This window comes from Oncorhynchus masou, chromosome 29 (assembly GCF_036934945.1).
Source record: "Oncorhynchus masou masou isolate Uvic2021 chromosome 29, UVic_Omas_1.1, whole genome shotgun sequence".
Classification (NCBI taxonomy): Eukaryota; Metazoa; Chordata; class Actinopteri; order Salmoniformes; family Salmonidae; genus Oncorhynchus; species Oncorhynchus masou.
In genome coordinates, this window is record NC_088240.1 from 24,847,697 (window position 1) to 24,864,456 (window position 16,760).

At 42.9% G+C, this 16,760-nt stretch overlaps 2 protein-coding genes across 4 annotated transcripts; both read right to left on the minus strand.

Moving 5' to 3' along the window:
* Positions 1-1,540: 1,540 nt before the first annotated feature.
* LOC135519238 (GDP-Man:Man(3)GlcNAc(2)-PP-Dol alpha-1,2-mannosyltransferase-like) lies at positions 1,541-4,675 on the minus strand. The gene is made up of 5 exons (XM_064944355.1): positions 4,321-4,675; positions 3,787-4,008; positions 3,298-3,669; positions 2,551-3,134; positions 1,541-2,430 (listed from the first exon to the last, which is right to left on the minus strand). Exons 1-5 carry the CDS (start codon positions 4,377-4,379, stop codon positions 2,150-2,152), a joined length of 1,518 nt encoding a protein of 505 aa, XP_064800427.1. The 5' UTR covers positions 4,380-4,675; the 3' UTR covers positions 1,541-2,149.
* Positions 4,676-9,478: 4,803 nt separating this feature from the next.
* On the minus strand, positions 9,479-15,547 carry LOC135519240 (leucine-rich repeat-containing protein 63). Of its 3 annotated transcripts, none has more exons than XM_064944357.1 (10): positions 15,484-15,547; positions 15,032-15,154; positions 12,364-12,861; positions 11,994-12,152; positions 11,723-11,877; positions 11,291-11,389; positions 10,706-10,842; positions 10,497-10,580; positions 10,101-10,340; positions 9,479-9,962 (listed from the first exon to the last, which is right to left on the minus strand). In XM_064944357.1, the coding sequence occupies exons 2-10, from the start codon at positions 15,123-15,125 to the stop codon at positions 9,749-9,751; spliced, it is 1,680 nt and encodes a 559-aa protein (XP_064800429.1). In that variant the 5' UTR covers positions 15,126-15,154; positions 15,484-15,547; the 3' UTR covers positions 9,479-9,748. The 3 variants fall into 3 exon arrangements, with proteins under 3 accessions (XP_064800429.1, XP_064800428.1, XP_064800430.1); XM_064944356.1 differs by having other exon boundaries at positions 10,497-10,613; XM_064944358.1 differs by lacking the exon at positions 12,364-12,861 and having other exon boundaries at positions 10,497-10,613.
* Positions 15,548-16,760: the final 1,213 nt, after the last annotated feature.

The following is a 16,760-nucleotide window of genomic DNA, read 5'->3' on the forward strand; positions in this document are numbered from 1 at the left end:
TCAGAGCTGGTCATGGGTGCACCTCAGCCACGCTCAAGATCCTACATGATATCTTAACCGCCATCGATAAGAAACATTACTGTGCAGCCGTATTCATTGACCTGGCCAAGGCTTTCGACTGTCAATCACCACATCCTCATCGGCAGACTCGATAGCCTTGGTTTCTCAAATGATTGCCTCGCCTGGTTTACCAACTATTTCTCTGATAGAGTTCAGTGTGTCAAATCGGAGGGCCTGTTGTCCGGGCCTCTGGTAGTCTCTATGGGGGTGCCACAGGGTTAAATTCTTGGGCCGACTCTTCTCTGTATACATCAATGATGTCGCTCTTGCTGCTGGTAAGTCTCTGATCCACCTCTACGCAGACGACACAATTCTGTATACTTCTGGCCCTTCTTTGGACACTGTGTTAACAACCCTCCAGATGAGCTTCAATGCCATACAACTCTCCTTCCGTGGCTTCCAACTTCTCTTAAATACAAGTAAAACGAAATGCATGCTTATCAATCGATCGCTGCCTGCACCTGCCCGCCTGTCCAGCATCACGACTCTGGACGGTTCTGACTTAGAATATGTGGACAACTACAAATACCTAGGTGTCTGGTTAGACTGTAAACCCTCTTTCCAGACTCACATCAAACATCTCCAAATCCAAAGGTAAATCTAGAATAGGCTTCCTATTTCGCAACACAGCATCCTTGACTCATACTGCCAAACATACCCTCGTAAAACTGACCATCCTACCGATCCTCGACTTCGGCGATGTCATTTACAAAATAGCCTCCAATACCCTACTCAATAAATTGGATGCAGTCTATCAGTGCCATCTGTTTTGTCACCAAAGCCCCATATACTACCCACCACTGCGACCTGTACACTCTCGTTGGCTGGCCCTCGCTTCATACTCGTCGCCAAACCCACTGGCTACAGGTCATCTACAAGACCCTGCTAGATAAAGTCCCCCCTTATCTTAGCTCGCTGGTCACCATAGCAGCACCCACCTGTTGCACACGCTCCAGCAAGTATATCTCTCTGGTCACCCCCAAAACCAATTCTTCCTTTGGCGGCCTCTCCTTCCAGTTCTCTGCTGCCAATGACTGGAACAAACAAAAACAATCTCTCAAACTGGAAACACTTATCTCCCTCACTAGCTTTAAGCACCAGCTGTCAGAGGAGCTCACAGATTACTGCACCTGTACATAGCCCATCTATAATTTAGCCCAAACAACTACCTCTTCCCCTACTGTATTTATTTCACACCCCATTATTTCTTCTTTGCACATTCTTACACTGCAAATCTACCATTCCAGTGTTTTACTTGCTATATTGTATGTGCCTTTACCTCCCTTATCTAACCTCATTTGCTCACAGTGTATATAGACTTATTTTTCTATTGTATTATTGACTGTATGTTTTTTTTTACTCCATGTGTAACTCTGTGTTGTTGTATGTGTCGAACTGCTTTGCTTTATCTTGGCCAGGTCGCAATTGTAAGTGAGAACTTGTTCTCAACTTGCCTACCTGGTTAAATAAAGGTGAAATATATATTTATTTATTTATTTTAAGTACAGACACATCTTGCATTTTTCTAAACTGCAGGTTAAAGTTTTGACCAAGGGCTATCTATTCTTGCCACAGGTTAAAGTATACCATAAGCAAGCATTGACAAGATGTAAATTATTTGGGCATTGAAAATGTTTCGGTATCGTTGTTGCTTTGAGGGACTATAATATTATATACAAAATACAAGTTTACGTTTAAGATTCAGACAAATTAACAATACATTTCCTTTTTTCTTAAAAAAAGCATTGTTTGTATAATATCTACAATTCTGAACCATAGTCCCATAACAGAGCAAGAAAACAAAAATCACAGTGAGAAAAAAAAGCACAATGTTTGATCTCTCTGCCGTAATGGACGAGATATAAGGACCAAGTGCTTTTTGAGTGTAAACATCAATAGAATTTCCAGTAAGTCCCTTCACTGGAACTCTAGCAAGACAAAGCAAGTTAGACAAGCATCCTTACTTATTCCTATGAATAAAGCCAGCAAAGGTCTCATAGACCATCAGTTTCCCAGCCAATCAGGCCTGTGAGTGCAGCAGAGAGGAAGGGTTTCAGTCTGTGAGGGGGGAGTGATTGGTTTTCCCTCATCACTCCAGCTTTCCCATCAGTGATTCCATGGAAGACAGGAAGCTGGCGTCAAACTCCTGGTCGGAGAAACGGTCTACAGACCGTCGAGCATTGCGCCGGATCTCCAGCCGTGCCGACGGTGACAGTGCCAGGATGGTCTCCATGGCAGTAGCGTAGCTGTCCTCGCTGTCGGCCAGGAAGCCAGTCTGCCCGCCCTCATAGGGAACCACAATGTCCAGCTTGGGGCCGCCGGACTTGTGAGCCAGAATGACTGTCCCTGCAGCCATACATTCTACCACACCTGAGACAGGAGAGAGAGGATACAGAGAGTAGGAACTGGGATCAGATGAATATGTTTGGAATGTACAACACTTCTCTTAAAAACAGAAGATAATAAGATGGTATAGATAAAAATGAATACCTATGCCAAAATGCTCATTCCACATGGTGTGCAGACCAATGGTGGCGTCCACCAGCTCCCGCTTTAACTCATCAAAGGGAACGTTAAGTTTAAACTCAACTCTTTCTGTCACACCCAGCTCCTGGCACAACCCCCTCAGCATCAGCACTCTATCATCATCCTCCTGGTTACGGCAGCCACCAATCAACACCAGCCTCAGAGAATCCCGCCCGCCTGGACCTACCCCTTTCCTGTCCAGAAGCTTCCGGAAGGCCCTAATCTGCAGCCGGTGGTCTTTCTCTGGTCGGAACTGACCCACGGACACTATCGAATGGCACTTCCTGTCACCAAGCCCCTCCCCTTCTACCTCATCCTCCAATGGGATGTTGAGGAAGGAGCGGACGTCACAGGGAGGGTAGACCACACCGGTGCGGCTGGGTGCGCGCCACAGGGCCAGGATGTGGCCCAGTGTCCAGGTAGAGTTGACCATGACGACGTCGCTGCAGGAGCCAGCTAGGCCGTAGATCAGAGCAAAGGCACAGTAGTACATCACCTTGGCCATACTAAGAAGAGGGTTAGCAGAGATGTAGTCTGCATTGTTGAACCTGTTGGGATTATAGGAGGGAGTGTATCATCACAAATACTGCAGAGGCAAATTACAAGTTTGATAACAAAAACATCAACCAAACTATTAACGAATACATTATCTGTGTCACAATAAATAACCACATCAACATGCTTTATGCAATTAAAATAAACAGTTCCGACCTTGGGTTTCTCTCTCTCACCACAGACAGCATGTCAGTACTGACGGTGGGGTAGTGCACATAGCTGCCCACCCTGCATCCTCCCAGGTAGCGGAAGATGGGCAGAGTGAAGGCATAGCCCATGGAGTCCATATAGAGGTCTGGTACAAAGGCAGTGAGGGCCTCCCAGCCCAGGAACATTGAGCCCATGCTCTGCCCCAGCAGGGTGAAGTGGGGGTAGGAGCTAGCCTCCACCAGGAGACGGTTCTTCAGAAATATGAAAGTCACTGGATGAGGCAGCCTGATGTTGAAGCGTTGTTGGGCGCCCTCGAGGATCTGCTCCCCTGTCACCCCATGGTCACCGGTGTACACAACGAATGAAACGTTTGGGTATCTACGGGAGGGAAGACACAGCAGAGACATAACATATCAAGAAGATAGGTTATTAAGCTCATGAGCACTTCACTAACGCATTAAAATCTACCTATAGGCTCAGACTGCATAAACCTACCTATTCTGAAGCACTCTGAGGGCACACCAGAGCACCCGCTCCCCGCCCCCTCCTGCATTGCAGTAGGGGTGGAAGAAGGCCACAGTTGGGGAACTGTTCTGAGCCAGGCGGGCTTTCCGACTCCTCTGCAGCCATATTCGGACACCCATGACGAGTAGAAACAGGAGCAGCGCCAGCACCAAGCTCAGATACACGCATGGCAGCACCATGGACCATAGTAATCTGTTTTCAAGACAAAAAATAATTAAGGTTATACTACTAATTATAACACCATGGTGGCTGGCTGACTGGTTCTGAGTAGCTTGCCAACTAGGAATTTAGCTAGTTTTTGACAATGGTTTGTCTATACAAATTATAAACAAACCAAATTACTCCGATAAAATGTCTTCTCTTCATAGATATGGCTACTAACTAACGTTAGGTAGCTATGACGGTCACTTCATTCTTTATTCATATCCAGTTTCTGTTGGCGAGAATTGTAAGGCTAGACAGGTATCAGAAACAAAGCAGCATAATTTATTAATTGATTATTACCTGATTAAGTCACATAAGCACAGAGACAGATGGTCACGATGATGATCATGGCCAGCCATCTTGACAACACAACACAACACAAACTTTGACACCGGAAGTGCTTGTAAGCTTTCTCAAAAATATGTCGTTTCATCCACCGTCATAAACTTCTACACTTTTTCTACAATTAATCTTCTTAAAATGTGATTTGAAACCGAACACCAACCTTAACCACACTGCTAACCTTAAAGTAAGACCAAAAAGCAAATGTTAATTTTCAAGAAATTATACGATATAGCACATTTTCGCTTTGCCGCTGTGGTAAGTAACGTTAGTGATAGCCCAAAGATGTTCGTCTTTTCCTGTAGCTGTCTGCTCCTCCTCTTCTTCTGTGGTATTATGGCGGTCTGCAAACATACTCGTGAGTGAGCGGTGCATGCCTCCACCTACTGTGTGGGCTGTGTCTGCCTACTGTTCCGGAGTGTGAATTCACTAGCTTTTTATATTTGTATTTGTCATGGATTCCTGGGGTCCAGCAAAATTAAGACAGTTATACAATTATACAAACATTACAATACATTCACAACAGATTTCACAACACATTAAGTGTGTGCCCTCAGGCCACTAATCTATTACCACATATCTACAAAATATCTACAAAATCCATGTGTACGTGGGTGTACAGTGCGTATGTTATCGTGTGTTTGTATGCATGTGTCTGGACCTATGTTTGTGTTGCTTCACAGTCCCCACTGTTCCATAAGGTGCATTGTTATCTGTTTTATTAAATCTAATTTTACTGCTTGCATGAGTTACTAGTTGTGGAATAGAGTTCCATGTAGTCGTGGCTCTATGTAGCACTGTACGCCTCCCATAGTCTGTTCTGGACTTAGGGACTGTGAAGAGACCTCTGGTGGCATGTCTTGTGGGGTATGCATGGGTGTCTGAGCTGTGTGCCAGTAGTTCAACATGTCAATACCTCTCACAAATACAAGTAGTGATGAAGCCAATCTCTCCTCCACTTTGAACCAGGAGAGATTTACATGCATATTATTAATGTTAGCTCTCTGTGTACATCTAAGGGCCAGCCTTGCTGTCCTGTTCTGAGCCAATTGCAATTTTCCTAAGTCCCTCTTTGTGGTACCTCACCACACAATTGAACAGTAGTCCATGTAGAACAAAACTAGGGCCTGTAAGACGTGCCTTGCTGTTAAGAAGGCAGAGAAGTGCTTTATTATGGACAGACCTACCTATCTTAGCTACTGTTGTATCAATATGTTTTGACCATGACAATTTATAATCCAGGGTTACTCCAAGCAGTTTAGTCACCTCAATGTGCTCATTTTCCACATTATTCATTACAAGATTTAGTTGAGGTTTAGTGAATGCTTTTAGTTTTTGAAATTTATGACTAACTTATTCCTTGCCACCCATTCAGAAATTAACTGCAGCACTTTGTTGAGTATTGCAGTCATTTCAGTCGCTGTAGTAGCTGAGGTGTATAGTGTTGAGTCATCCTCATACATAGGCACACTGGCTTTACTCAAAGTCAGTGGCATGTTGTTAGTAAAGATTTTAAAAAGTAAGGGGCCTAGACAGCTGCCCTGGAGAATTCCTGATTCTATCTGGATTATGTAGGATAGGCTTCCATTAAAGAACACCCTCTGTGTTCTGTTAGTAACTCTTTATCCAAATAATTGCAGTTGGGTGTAATGCCATAGCACATACGTTTTTCCAGCGGCAGACAATGATCGATAATGTCAAAAGCTGCACTGAATTCTAACAAGACAGCCCACACAATATTTGTATTATCAATTTCTCTCAGCCAATCATCAGTCATTTGTGTAAGTGTTGTTGTTGTTGTTGAATGTCCTTCCCTATAAGCATGCTGAAAGTATGTTGTCAATTTGTTTACTATAAAATAGCATTGTATCTGGTCAAACACAATTTTTTTCCAAAAGTTTTCTAGGGGTTGGTAACAGGTTGGCCATTTGAGCCAGTAAAGGGGGCTTTACTATTCTTAGGTACAGGAATTACTTTTGCTTCCCTCCTGGCCTGAGGACTCACACTTTCCAGTCGGCTTAAATTGAAGACATGGTAAACAGGAGTGGCAATATGATCCGCAGTAATTTTCCATCCAAATTGTCAGACCCCGGTGGCTTGTCATTGTTGATAGACAACATTTTTTCACCTCTTCCACACTCACTTTACGGAATTCAAAACTACAATACTTGTCTCTCATACTTTTAAGTTTTAAGTTCCTCAGCATACACATCACAGACAAACTGAATTGGTACACTCACACAGACAGCATCGTGAAGAAGGCGCAGCAGCGCCTCTTCAACCTCAGGAGGCTGAAGAAATTCGGCTTGTCACCAAAAGCACTCACAAACTTCTACAGATGCACAATCGAGAGCATCCTGGCGGGCTGTATCACCGCCTGGTACGGCAACTGCTCCGCCCTCAACCGTAAGGCTCTCCAGAGGGTAGTGAGGTCTGCACAACGCATCACCGGGGCAAACTACCTGCCCTCCAGGACACCTACACCACCCGATGTTACAGGAAGGCCATAAAGATCATCAAGGACATCTACCACCCGAGCCACTGCCTGTTCACCCCGCTATCATCCAGAAGGCGAGGTCAGTACAGGTGCATCAAAGCTGGGACCGAGAGACTGAAAAACAGCTTCTATCTCAAGGCCATAAGACTGTTAAACAGCCACCACTAACATTGAGTGGCTGCTGCCAACACACTGACACAACTCCAGCCACTTTAATAATGGGAATTGATGGGAAATGATGTAAATATATCACTAGCCACTTTAAACAATGCTACCTTATATAATGTTACTTACCCTACATTATTCATCTCATATGCATACGTATATACTGTACTCTATATCATCGACTGCATCCTTATGTAATACATGTATCACTAGCCACTTTAACTATGCCACTTTGTTTACATACTCATCTCATATGTATATACTGTACTCGATACCATCTACTGTATCTTGCCTATGCTGCTCTGTACCATCACTCATTCATATATCCTTATGTACATATTCTTTATCCCCTTACACTGTGTATAAGACAGTAGTTTAGGACTTGTTAGTTAGATTACTTGTTGGTTATTACTGAATTGTCGGAACTAGAAGCACAAGCATTTCGCTACACTCGCATTAACAAACATCTGCTAACCATGTGTATGTGACAAATAAAATTTGATTTGATTTGATTTTTGGTCAGATATACAGTGGGGCAAAAAAGTATTTAATCAGCCACCAATTGTGCAAGTTCTCCCACTTAAAAAGATGAGAGAGGCCTATAATTTTCATCATAGGTACACTTCAACAATGGCAGACAAAAAGAGAAAAAAAGATCCAGAAAATCACACTGTAGGATTTTTATGAATTTATTTGCAAATTATGCTGGAAAGTATTTGGTCAATAACAAAAGTTTATCTCAATACTTTGTTATATACCCTTTGTTGGCAATGACAGAGGTCAAACGTTTTCTGTAAGTCTCCACAAGGTTTTCACACACAGTTGCTGGTATTTTGGCCCATTCCTCCATGCAGATCTCCTCTGGAGCAGTGATGTTTTGGGGCTGTTGCTGGGCAACACGGACTTTCAACTCCCTCCAAAGATTTTCTATGGGGTTGAGATCTGGAGACTGGCTAGGCCACTCCAGGACCTTGAAATGCTTCTTACAAAGCCACTCCTTCGTTGCCCGGGCGGTGTGTTTGGGATCATTGTCATGCTGAAAGACCCAGCCACGTTTCATCTTCAATGCCCTTGCTGATGGAAGGAGGTTTTCACTCAAAATCTCACAATACATGGCCCCATTCATTCTTTCCTTTACACGGATCAGTTGTCCTGGTCCCTTTGCAGAAAAACAGCCCCAAAACATGATGTTTCCACCCCCATGCTTCACAGTAGGTATGGTGTTCTTTGGATGCTACTCAGCATTCTTTGTCCTCCAAACACGACGAGTTGAGTTTTTACCAAAAAGTTATATTTTGGTTTCATCTGACCTTATGACATTCTCCCAATCTTCTTCTGGATCATCCAAATGCTCTCTAGCAAACTTCAGACGGGCCTGGACATGTACTGGCTTAAGCAGGGGGACACGTCTGGCACTGCAGGATTTGAGTCCCTGGCGGCGTAGTGTGTTACTGATGGTAAGCTTTGTTACTTTGGTCCCAGCTCTCTGCAGGTCATTCACTAGGTCCCCCCGTGTGGTTCTGGGATTTTTGCTCACCGTTCTTGTGATCATTTTGACCCCACGGGGTGAGATCTTGCGTGGAGCCCCAGATCGATGTCTTCCATTTCCTAATAATTGCTCCTACAGTTGATTTCTTCAAACCAAGCTGCTTACCTATTGCAGATTCAGTCTTCCCAGCCTGGTGCAGGTCTACAATTTTGTTTCTGGTGTCCTTTGACAGCTCTTTGGTCTTGGCCATAGTGGAGTTTGGAGTGTGACAGTTTGAGGTTGTGGACAGGTGTCTTTTATACTGATAACAAGTTCAAACGGGTGTCATTAATACAGGTAACGAGTGGAAGACAGAGGAGTCTCTTAAAGAATTAGTTACAGGTCTGTGAGAGACAGAAATCTTGCTTGTTTGTAGGTGACCAAATACTTATTTTCCATTATAATTTGCAAATAAATTCATTAAAAAATCCTATAATGTGATTTTCTGGATTTATCCCCCTCATTTTGTCTGTCATAGTTGAAGTGTACCTATTATGAAAATTACAGGCCTCTCTCATCTTTTTAAGTGGGAGAACTTGCACAATTGGTGGCTGACTAAATACTTTTTTGCCCCACTGTACTTGGATGGGTAGTCAGCATTTGTTGCTGGCATGTCATGCCTAAGTTTGCTAAACTTGCCAATGAAGCAATACCAGTGGGTTTTGTCATGAATGAGCCATCTGATTCAATGAATGATGGAGCAGTTTGCCTTTTTGCCCAAAATTTAATTGAAGGTGCTCCAAAACTTTTTCCTATCATTCTTTATCATTTATCTTTGTTTCATAGTGTAGTTTCTTATTTTTATTTAGTTTAGTCACGACTTCTCAATTTGCAGTGTTTGTCAATCAGTTGTGCAGCCAGAATAAGAAGTCAGGCTTAAAGCGATACACACTACTTGAGGCTGAAGTAGTTCAACACAACTAGTATTCAGAAATACTTTATTTTAATTGGAGGTCAATGGAAAATTTTAAGACATTAAAAGTGCCATAATTTTGGGAGTTTTCACATGCACTTGCTGTGCAAAATACATGTTTTGCAGACAACTACTCAAGGCTATATAAAGACAGTGACATCAGTAGACATTATGGTAAGATTACAATTTGGCACAAGATTAGTAGAGCTGATGAGATAGATATTCAGAGATCTTTGGCTATTAAGGCCAAGATATAGTAGCCTCAGTATTGGTTCCTTCATAGTCATGTTAGTTGTTCACTATTGTGAGTTGTGTCTTCTCCATACAGAAGACTGGAGAGACTCTTGGTCTGGATCTTGAAGTTCCAGTGGCATGCTGGGGTGCAGGCATAGAAGATAAAGGGCACCCTGTGTAGTCCGAAGATATTGTAGCAGGGCCGGATTACCTTGAGTCCAGGTCCGTACATAGGACCCCTACAGCAGTCACACACACCCACCCTGGGGACACAAAAAAAACACACACACCATCAATGAAACAGTCATCTCTTTTATCTTAAAACAAACAAACATGGAGTTCATCCTTTATACTGTGTATTTATTTAGTTGAATCTGATCAGGGTCATGTAAATAGGCTACCTGCTAAGGGCCATCTGTGCCTCAGGGGGAAGGCTGGCGTAGCGCAGACAGGTGTCTGTGAGAGAGAGGGTCATAGTGGCTGAGTGTTGCAGATCCTGGGGAGAGTTCCAGCTGCAGCTCTTCCAAAAGTAGGGGTGCATGTAGTTGTTGGAGATCCTGAGCTGGGTGAGGGAGAGGCGCAGGGCCCCACAGGGCAGGCCAGGCAGCTGGTTCCCCTCCACATTCAGGTACTCCAGAGTCCTGCAGACCGAGGTGTTCTGTTATATTTAAATAATAACACAAAGTGGGTACTTTACAAAGGTGGTGGTGGTAGGTGAGTTACCCCCATACAATATAAGACCTTGGGAAGCTCCATATCATGGTCTTTGCAGACTTACTGCCTACTCTAGACTGTACCTGAGTTTTCTGATGTCATTTGTTAGGGATGAGAGAAGGTTGTAGGATACATCTAGAAACTGCAGGGTGGGCAGCTGGTACAGCCTGTAGGTAGGACCAACAGCACAGGACTCAGATCTGGGAGACCGACAGAGACATCTAACAGCAGTGTAGGTTTAACACTGTGGTATAACAAGTTCCCAACCCTGTAGCGCCCCCTTGTGGCTTACTCTGACGGCAGGGAGGTGATCTTGCAGAAGGAGATGACAAAGGTTTTGAGCCTGGTGAGTCTGTGGATGCCGGTAGGAATCTCCTCTATGGGGTTGTCTCTCATCTTCAGCACCTCCAACTGTGTGAGCTCATACACCTGTTTAAAGAGAGAGAGAAGAGATATTTGGAAGTTGTCTTGCCATGGAATTGCAATGACATTTTGCAACATGCTCAGAACCCCCTTTTCAGATAAATAGGCTCTAAAACAGGGTTCCCCAACTGGCGGCCTGCGGGCCTAATTTGGCCCACGGGGGATTTTATTTGGCCCCCCAACTTTTCGGAGCATTTTATTTTTTTATTTTATTGTTGGACATAAAATACTGTAACAACACCAGCAAATCAGCTCCACATGATTTTAATTTTGGAAATCTGTTTTGAAGTATTCCGAAACATAATAGAGAGATATATTGTATGTGATCGCATACAAATGTAAGCAAGGTTTGAAGTTTTAGTCAAATATCTAGTTGATGATCACTGCTCTAAAACGACCCCAGTATATTGGTAAGACATGCTCATGGTTTGCCTCAGTTCATAAGGCATCTCACCTCCACTGGGAAGATAGTGAAGTCATTGAAGGACAGGTTGAGGTAGAGAAGGCTCTGGGCCAGAGGAGTCAGATCAGGAAGCAGGGCAATGAAGTGGGCCTGAGAAAACACACAGTAAATCAAACACACAGTCAAGGTTCAGAGAAAAAGGGAAGCTCTAGCTTGCATATTCCTCTTCAACTTCCTGTTATGCTAAATTTGAGACAGTCGTTTCATTTCCTTTTAATGTTAGTCAGAATAAGTGATGTCTGTGTTTCTGTCGCTCTCAGTAATGCTGCAAAGAGTCTGAGAACAAATGTTTTCAATACATAAGGAATAAATGATAAAATAAGAAAATGATACATAAATAATTGGCAAACAAGAGACTTGTAGAATTTGACACACACACACACCCACCCACACCCACACAACACAGTAAGCAACACACAGCACCTTCAGGGTGAGTGCCTTGCCCCCCTCTGTCAGACAGTCCAGTATGGCCAGCTCAGATGGGTTGATGCCCTCTCCAGAGTGCCTGAACGGGGAGTGGGTCCGCCGAGAGCCCTGGAAGTGCTTGGTAGTCACAGAGTTCAGGATCACCTCCGTTCCTGCTCAAAGGAAAAATGTATTTATTTGCTACAAGAAAAACAGAACTTGGCTTTGTACAAACAACTCAATAGTGTTAGTTTTGTTATAGTAAGTTAGAAGGCAAACATGTTCTTGCCTAGGTATAGATTTTCCTGCTTCTGAACAGCTTGTCTTTCCCCTGGGGGTACCCATATCTCCACAGACTTCTGTTCAGACCTGCAGGTCCCATCTCCCAAACAGCTCCGCCGACACATCATCTGAGTTTGCACCTCCATACGGATCAATGCTGCCAGCTCTTATCAGATAACACACAACAAATGCTAACAACACACACAATACGCATGAAGAAACAGTACACCACTGTAACTTACACAAGCAAGCATCCTTGTCACACAATACTCACTAAATAATACACTAGTACTGGTGCATAATGAACACACTACAATCTGGATTATAGTCTACTACAATGGTAGGTAATCTTTTAACATATTATATGCAGTATGTACCGCATATGATTTGCTTCTGTGGGATCCTGGTCTTGGCCTCTGGCAATTTCTCAGTGGACATCAGCTGCTTAGACACCTCAGTCTGCTGCCCTTTGTGCAGCTCCATCAGGAAAAGCCCAACCAGCTTCCTGTAGTTGCAGCGAGACAGTGCCACTTTCTTCAGGCCCTCTAGTGACTGAGCCCCAAAGCCGCCTTTAGGGTCCCGCAGAAAGTCATTGAAGCTAAAAATAGGGGGAAAGGGGATGTATCTGGGGTCTGACTTGAGGAGGTCGAGGAGGGGGATTTTGGGGAGAGTGCGTGGAGGTTTACAGGGGAATCCCTCAATTATTTTAGGTATTTGCATGGATGGGACCGAGGTCAGAGGAGTGGGAGCCACCCGAAAGGCTGCAGGGTCATAGTCCCAAAGAGGAAGCATGTGGTAGCTTGACTCACTCCGCCCGGTGGCACTGTCCTTCAGATCCCTTCTCTCTGTTGAGGGCAATGAGTCTATGATTGTACCTGGAAGAAACAAATGCAAGTTTCCCATGGCACTTTAAAAGTTGGATCAAACGTAGATAGTGCTGACCAACATTTTTGCTATTTTTCATTTTTTAAACAACTAATTGACCAACAATTCAATTCTTTGAATTCCATTTCATTCATTTTTATTCTGTGAGCTCAATGCACACATTGCAGTCACTCTAGAGATAAATCAGATCCAGCCTGAACTGTGTGATGTTGTACGGAGTTGTAGTTTCCAACAGGCCAATATTCTCCATAGTTTAGCTCATAAAACGTGGTAATTAACTACAATGACCATAATCCATTGTGCATCTGCTTGTCCAGTCTGTGTTCATTTTACAAATGCACAATTGTGAGGGGATATTGAGAGCAGTTGTTGTTCGCAAGGTATCTCTACCTGAAAATACATGATCTATGTGATTCATAGTTGGTATTCAGCAGACATAAAAGTATGCCTTATTTACTTTGAAGAACTACAAAATAGTGATTTTGTCAGAAAGCATAGGCAGCAGTGAAAACAAATGTGATTTACACAACTGAAATATTTTATTAACATAAAGTAATGTGAACAAATGGGTAATAAGTTATAAGCAGTAATTTTACATGCATAAGTGTCATATATTGCCTTCCTTTCACCTACACATTGGGGAGAAATAAGAAAGATCAGTTCCGTAATTCTTTGTATTTTGGTTGTTATCAGAGGAGGCTCAATTTGCCCGACTGACATAAATTGTCTTCCTTTTGGAATGTTCTTGCAATTTTCTCATAAAACGTGTCTAGAACATTAATATTGTATATTCTGAGAACATGGCAACCATGTCCTGTGTATGTTTGGTGGGACGTTGATGAAATGTTCTTCTACCATGAAAAAAACTGGGCACATGAATGTTCTAGCAACGTTCCATAAAACACATCAAGAACATTAATGTTGTATACTGAACAAATATATAAACGCAACATGTAAAGTGTTGGTACCATGTTTCATGGGCGGAAATAAAAGATCCCAGAAATGTTCCACACGCACAAAAAGCTAATTTCTCTTAAATGTTGTGCTGGGGACAATAAAAGGCGACTCTAAAATGTGAGGTGACTCCAGGAATGTCCACTCGAGCTGTTAACAGAGAATTTAATGTTTATTTATCTCGCATAAGCCGCCTCCAATGTCATTTTAGAGAATTTGGCAGCACATCCAACAGGCCTCAACCGCAGACCATGTGTAACCACGCCAACCCAGGGCCTCTACATCCGGCTTCTTCACCTGCGGGATCATCTGAGACCAGCCACCGGACAGCTGATGAAACTGTGGAATTACACAACCGAAGAATGTCTGCACAAACTGTCAGAAACCGTCTCAGGGAAGCTCATCTGCGTGCTTGTCATCCTCACCAGGGTCTTTACCTGACTGCAGTTGGGCGTCGTAACCGACTTCAGTGGGCAAATGCTCACCTTCGATGGCCTCTGGCACGCTGGAGTAGTGTGCTCTTCGTGGATTAATCCCGGTTTCAACTGTACTGGGAAGTTGTGTGGGCAAGCGGGTTTCTGATGTCAACATCGTGAACAGAGTGCCCCATGGTGGCAGTGGGTTATTGTATGGGCAGGCTTAAGCTACGGACAATGAACACAATTGCATTTTATTGATGGCAATTTCAATGCACAGAGATACCATCACAAGATCCTGAGGGCCATTGTCATGCCTTTCATCCACCACAATTACCTCATGTTTCAGCATGATAATGCACAGCCCCATGTCGCAAGGATCTGTACACAATTCCTGGTAGCTGAAAATGTCCCAGTTCTTCCATGGCCTGCATACTCACCAGACATATCACCCATTGAGCATGTTTGTGATGCTCTGGATCAACGTGTATGACAGCGTGTTCCAGTTCCGCCAATATTCAACAAATTCGCATAGACATTGAAGAGAAGTGGGACAACATTCCACAGGCCACAATCAACAGCCTGATCAACTCTATGCGAAGGAAATTTGTTGCGCTGCATGAGGCAAATAGTGGTCACACCAGACACTGACTGGTTTTCTGATAAAAAAGTATATGTGACCAACACATACATATCCGTATTCCCAAGCATATGAAATCCATCCAATCCAATCCAATTCACTTGTCCCAGGCAATAGGGCAACCCCTGTATTACAATCCCTGTAACCTACCTGAAAGTATAGGCGAAGGAAGTGATTTCACAATGGGGGGATTCTTTTTAGGGGGCAACGGCCTCCGAAGAAGCCTTGCACGTTCTGATGGCATAGCGACTCCACGGTGAAAGCTTCTATTTCCTGGCAAAAAGTACAGTAGCTAAGTTTACTGTATACATTTACAGTTGCATAAATGTCTGACAATGACATTGATCTTCATGAGGAGGTTGCAGGCTAATCAGAGGGAGCAAAACTGGCAAGCCTAGTTGTTGGCAACATTAAGAAAGCAGAGAGCTAAGCTAACCAACCACAAACAATCAGTCATATAATAATAGCAACCAGTAGCCATGAATCTACCAAATAATGACATTTGAAACACGTTCAATATAAACATCACATTCTTAATTTCACATTTAGTTAACTAGCTAGCTTAGCTACATCATATTGTCCCTTTTTGGAGGCAAACTTACCGCTGAGATTTCCCTGGCCTCTATGTAAGTGGTGGGGAGTCGACCTCTCGATTCAGCAGAGCCCTTGGCAACCGCCATAACAACCGTCAAACAAATCAAGAGTCTGAGTCAAAAAACATTTAAAGAAGATTTATTTTTTTAAATAGTCTGAGACAAATTGGGTGCATGCATATAATTCAGTTAAGAATGAAAATAGTAATTTAATATGATCTATATATATGCTTGATTGTCTACTACACTAGAGTATGCAAGGTAGGGTAGGTTACTTTTTAAATGTAATCCGTTACAGTTACTACTTACCTGTCCAAAATTGTAATCAGTAACGTAATTTTTTGGATTACCCAAACTCAGTAATTTAATTGGATTACATTCAGTTACTTTTAAATTACTTTCCCCTGAAGAAGAAGACAACTGTAACGGTTTTCAGTAGGAACGATCGGACCAATATGCAGCGTGGTACGTGTGCATGTTAATATTTATTTAAACTCAACACAAAAACAAAATAACAAGAGAAGGAACGAAAACAAAACAGTTTTGTCTGGTGCAGACAGAAGAGACAGAAAACAACTACCCACAAATCATAGTGGGAAAACAGGCTGCCTACGTATGGTTCTCAATCAGAGACAAAGATAAACAGCTGCCTCTGATTGGGAACCATACCAGGCCAAACACTAATTCAAAAACATAGAACAACACATAGAATGCCCACCCCAACTCATGCCCTAAACAAACTAAAATAGAGACGTAAAAAAGGAACAAAGGTCAGGACGTGACAACAACAATGCATGTTACCAATTGAACGACATCTACTGCAGGATAAATCTATGTTAAAGTTTACATAGCTGGCAGTATATGGATGTTATATTTTACTTTATGGTTATGTAGGCTTCTTCGAACCCATCGCTTTTTACTACATTTAATAATACGATTAAATTGTAATTTTACATAATAAAACAAAAGTCTATCAGAATTCCAGTCATTCCAATAAATATGATACCCCTTGATCTTCAAGAATAGGACTTGGAAATATGGAAGTATAGATTAGCCAAATTGTTTTACCTGAGCATAACCAGAAAACTAAGGACTTATTAGCCAGCCCTACTCTGTTGTTTATGATTTTGTTGTCATGGAGGACAGATTGGGCTCATTGATTCGAGTTGAAAAATAAATGCTGTGCTCATGGAATGGCATGCTTTGAGCACTACTGAAAAGTGCCATTTACATGTGAACAATTAATGCCATGTGATGTATTTGCTATAGGCCTATTGTTTACCTTT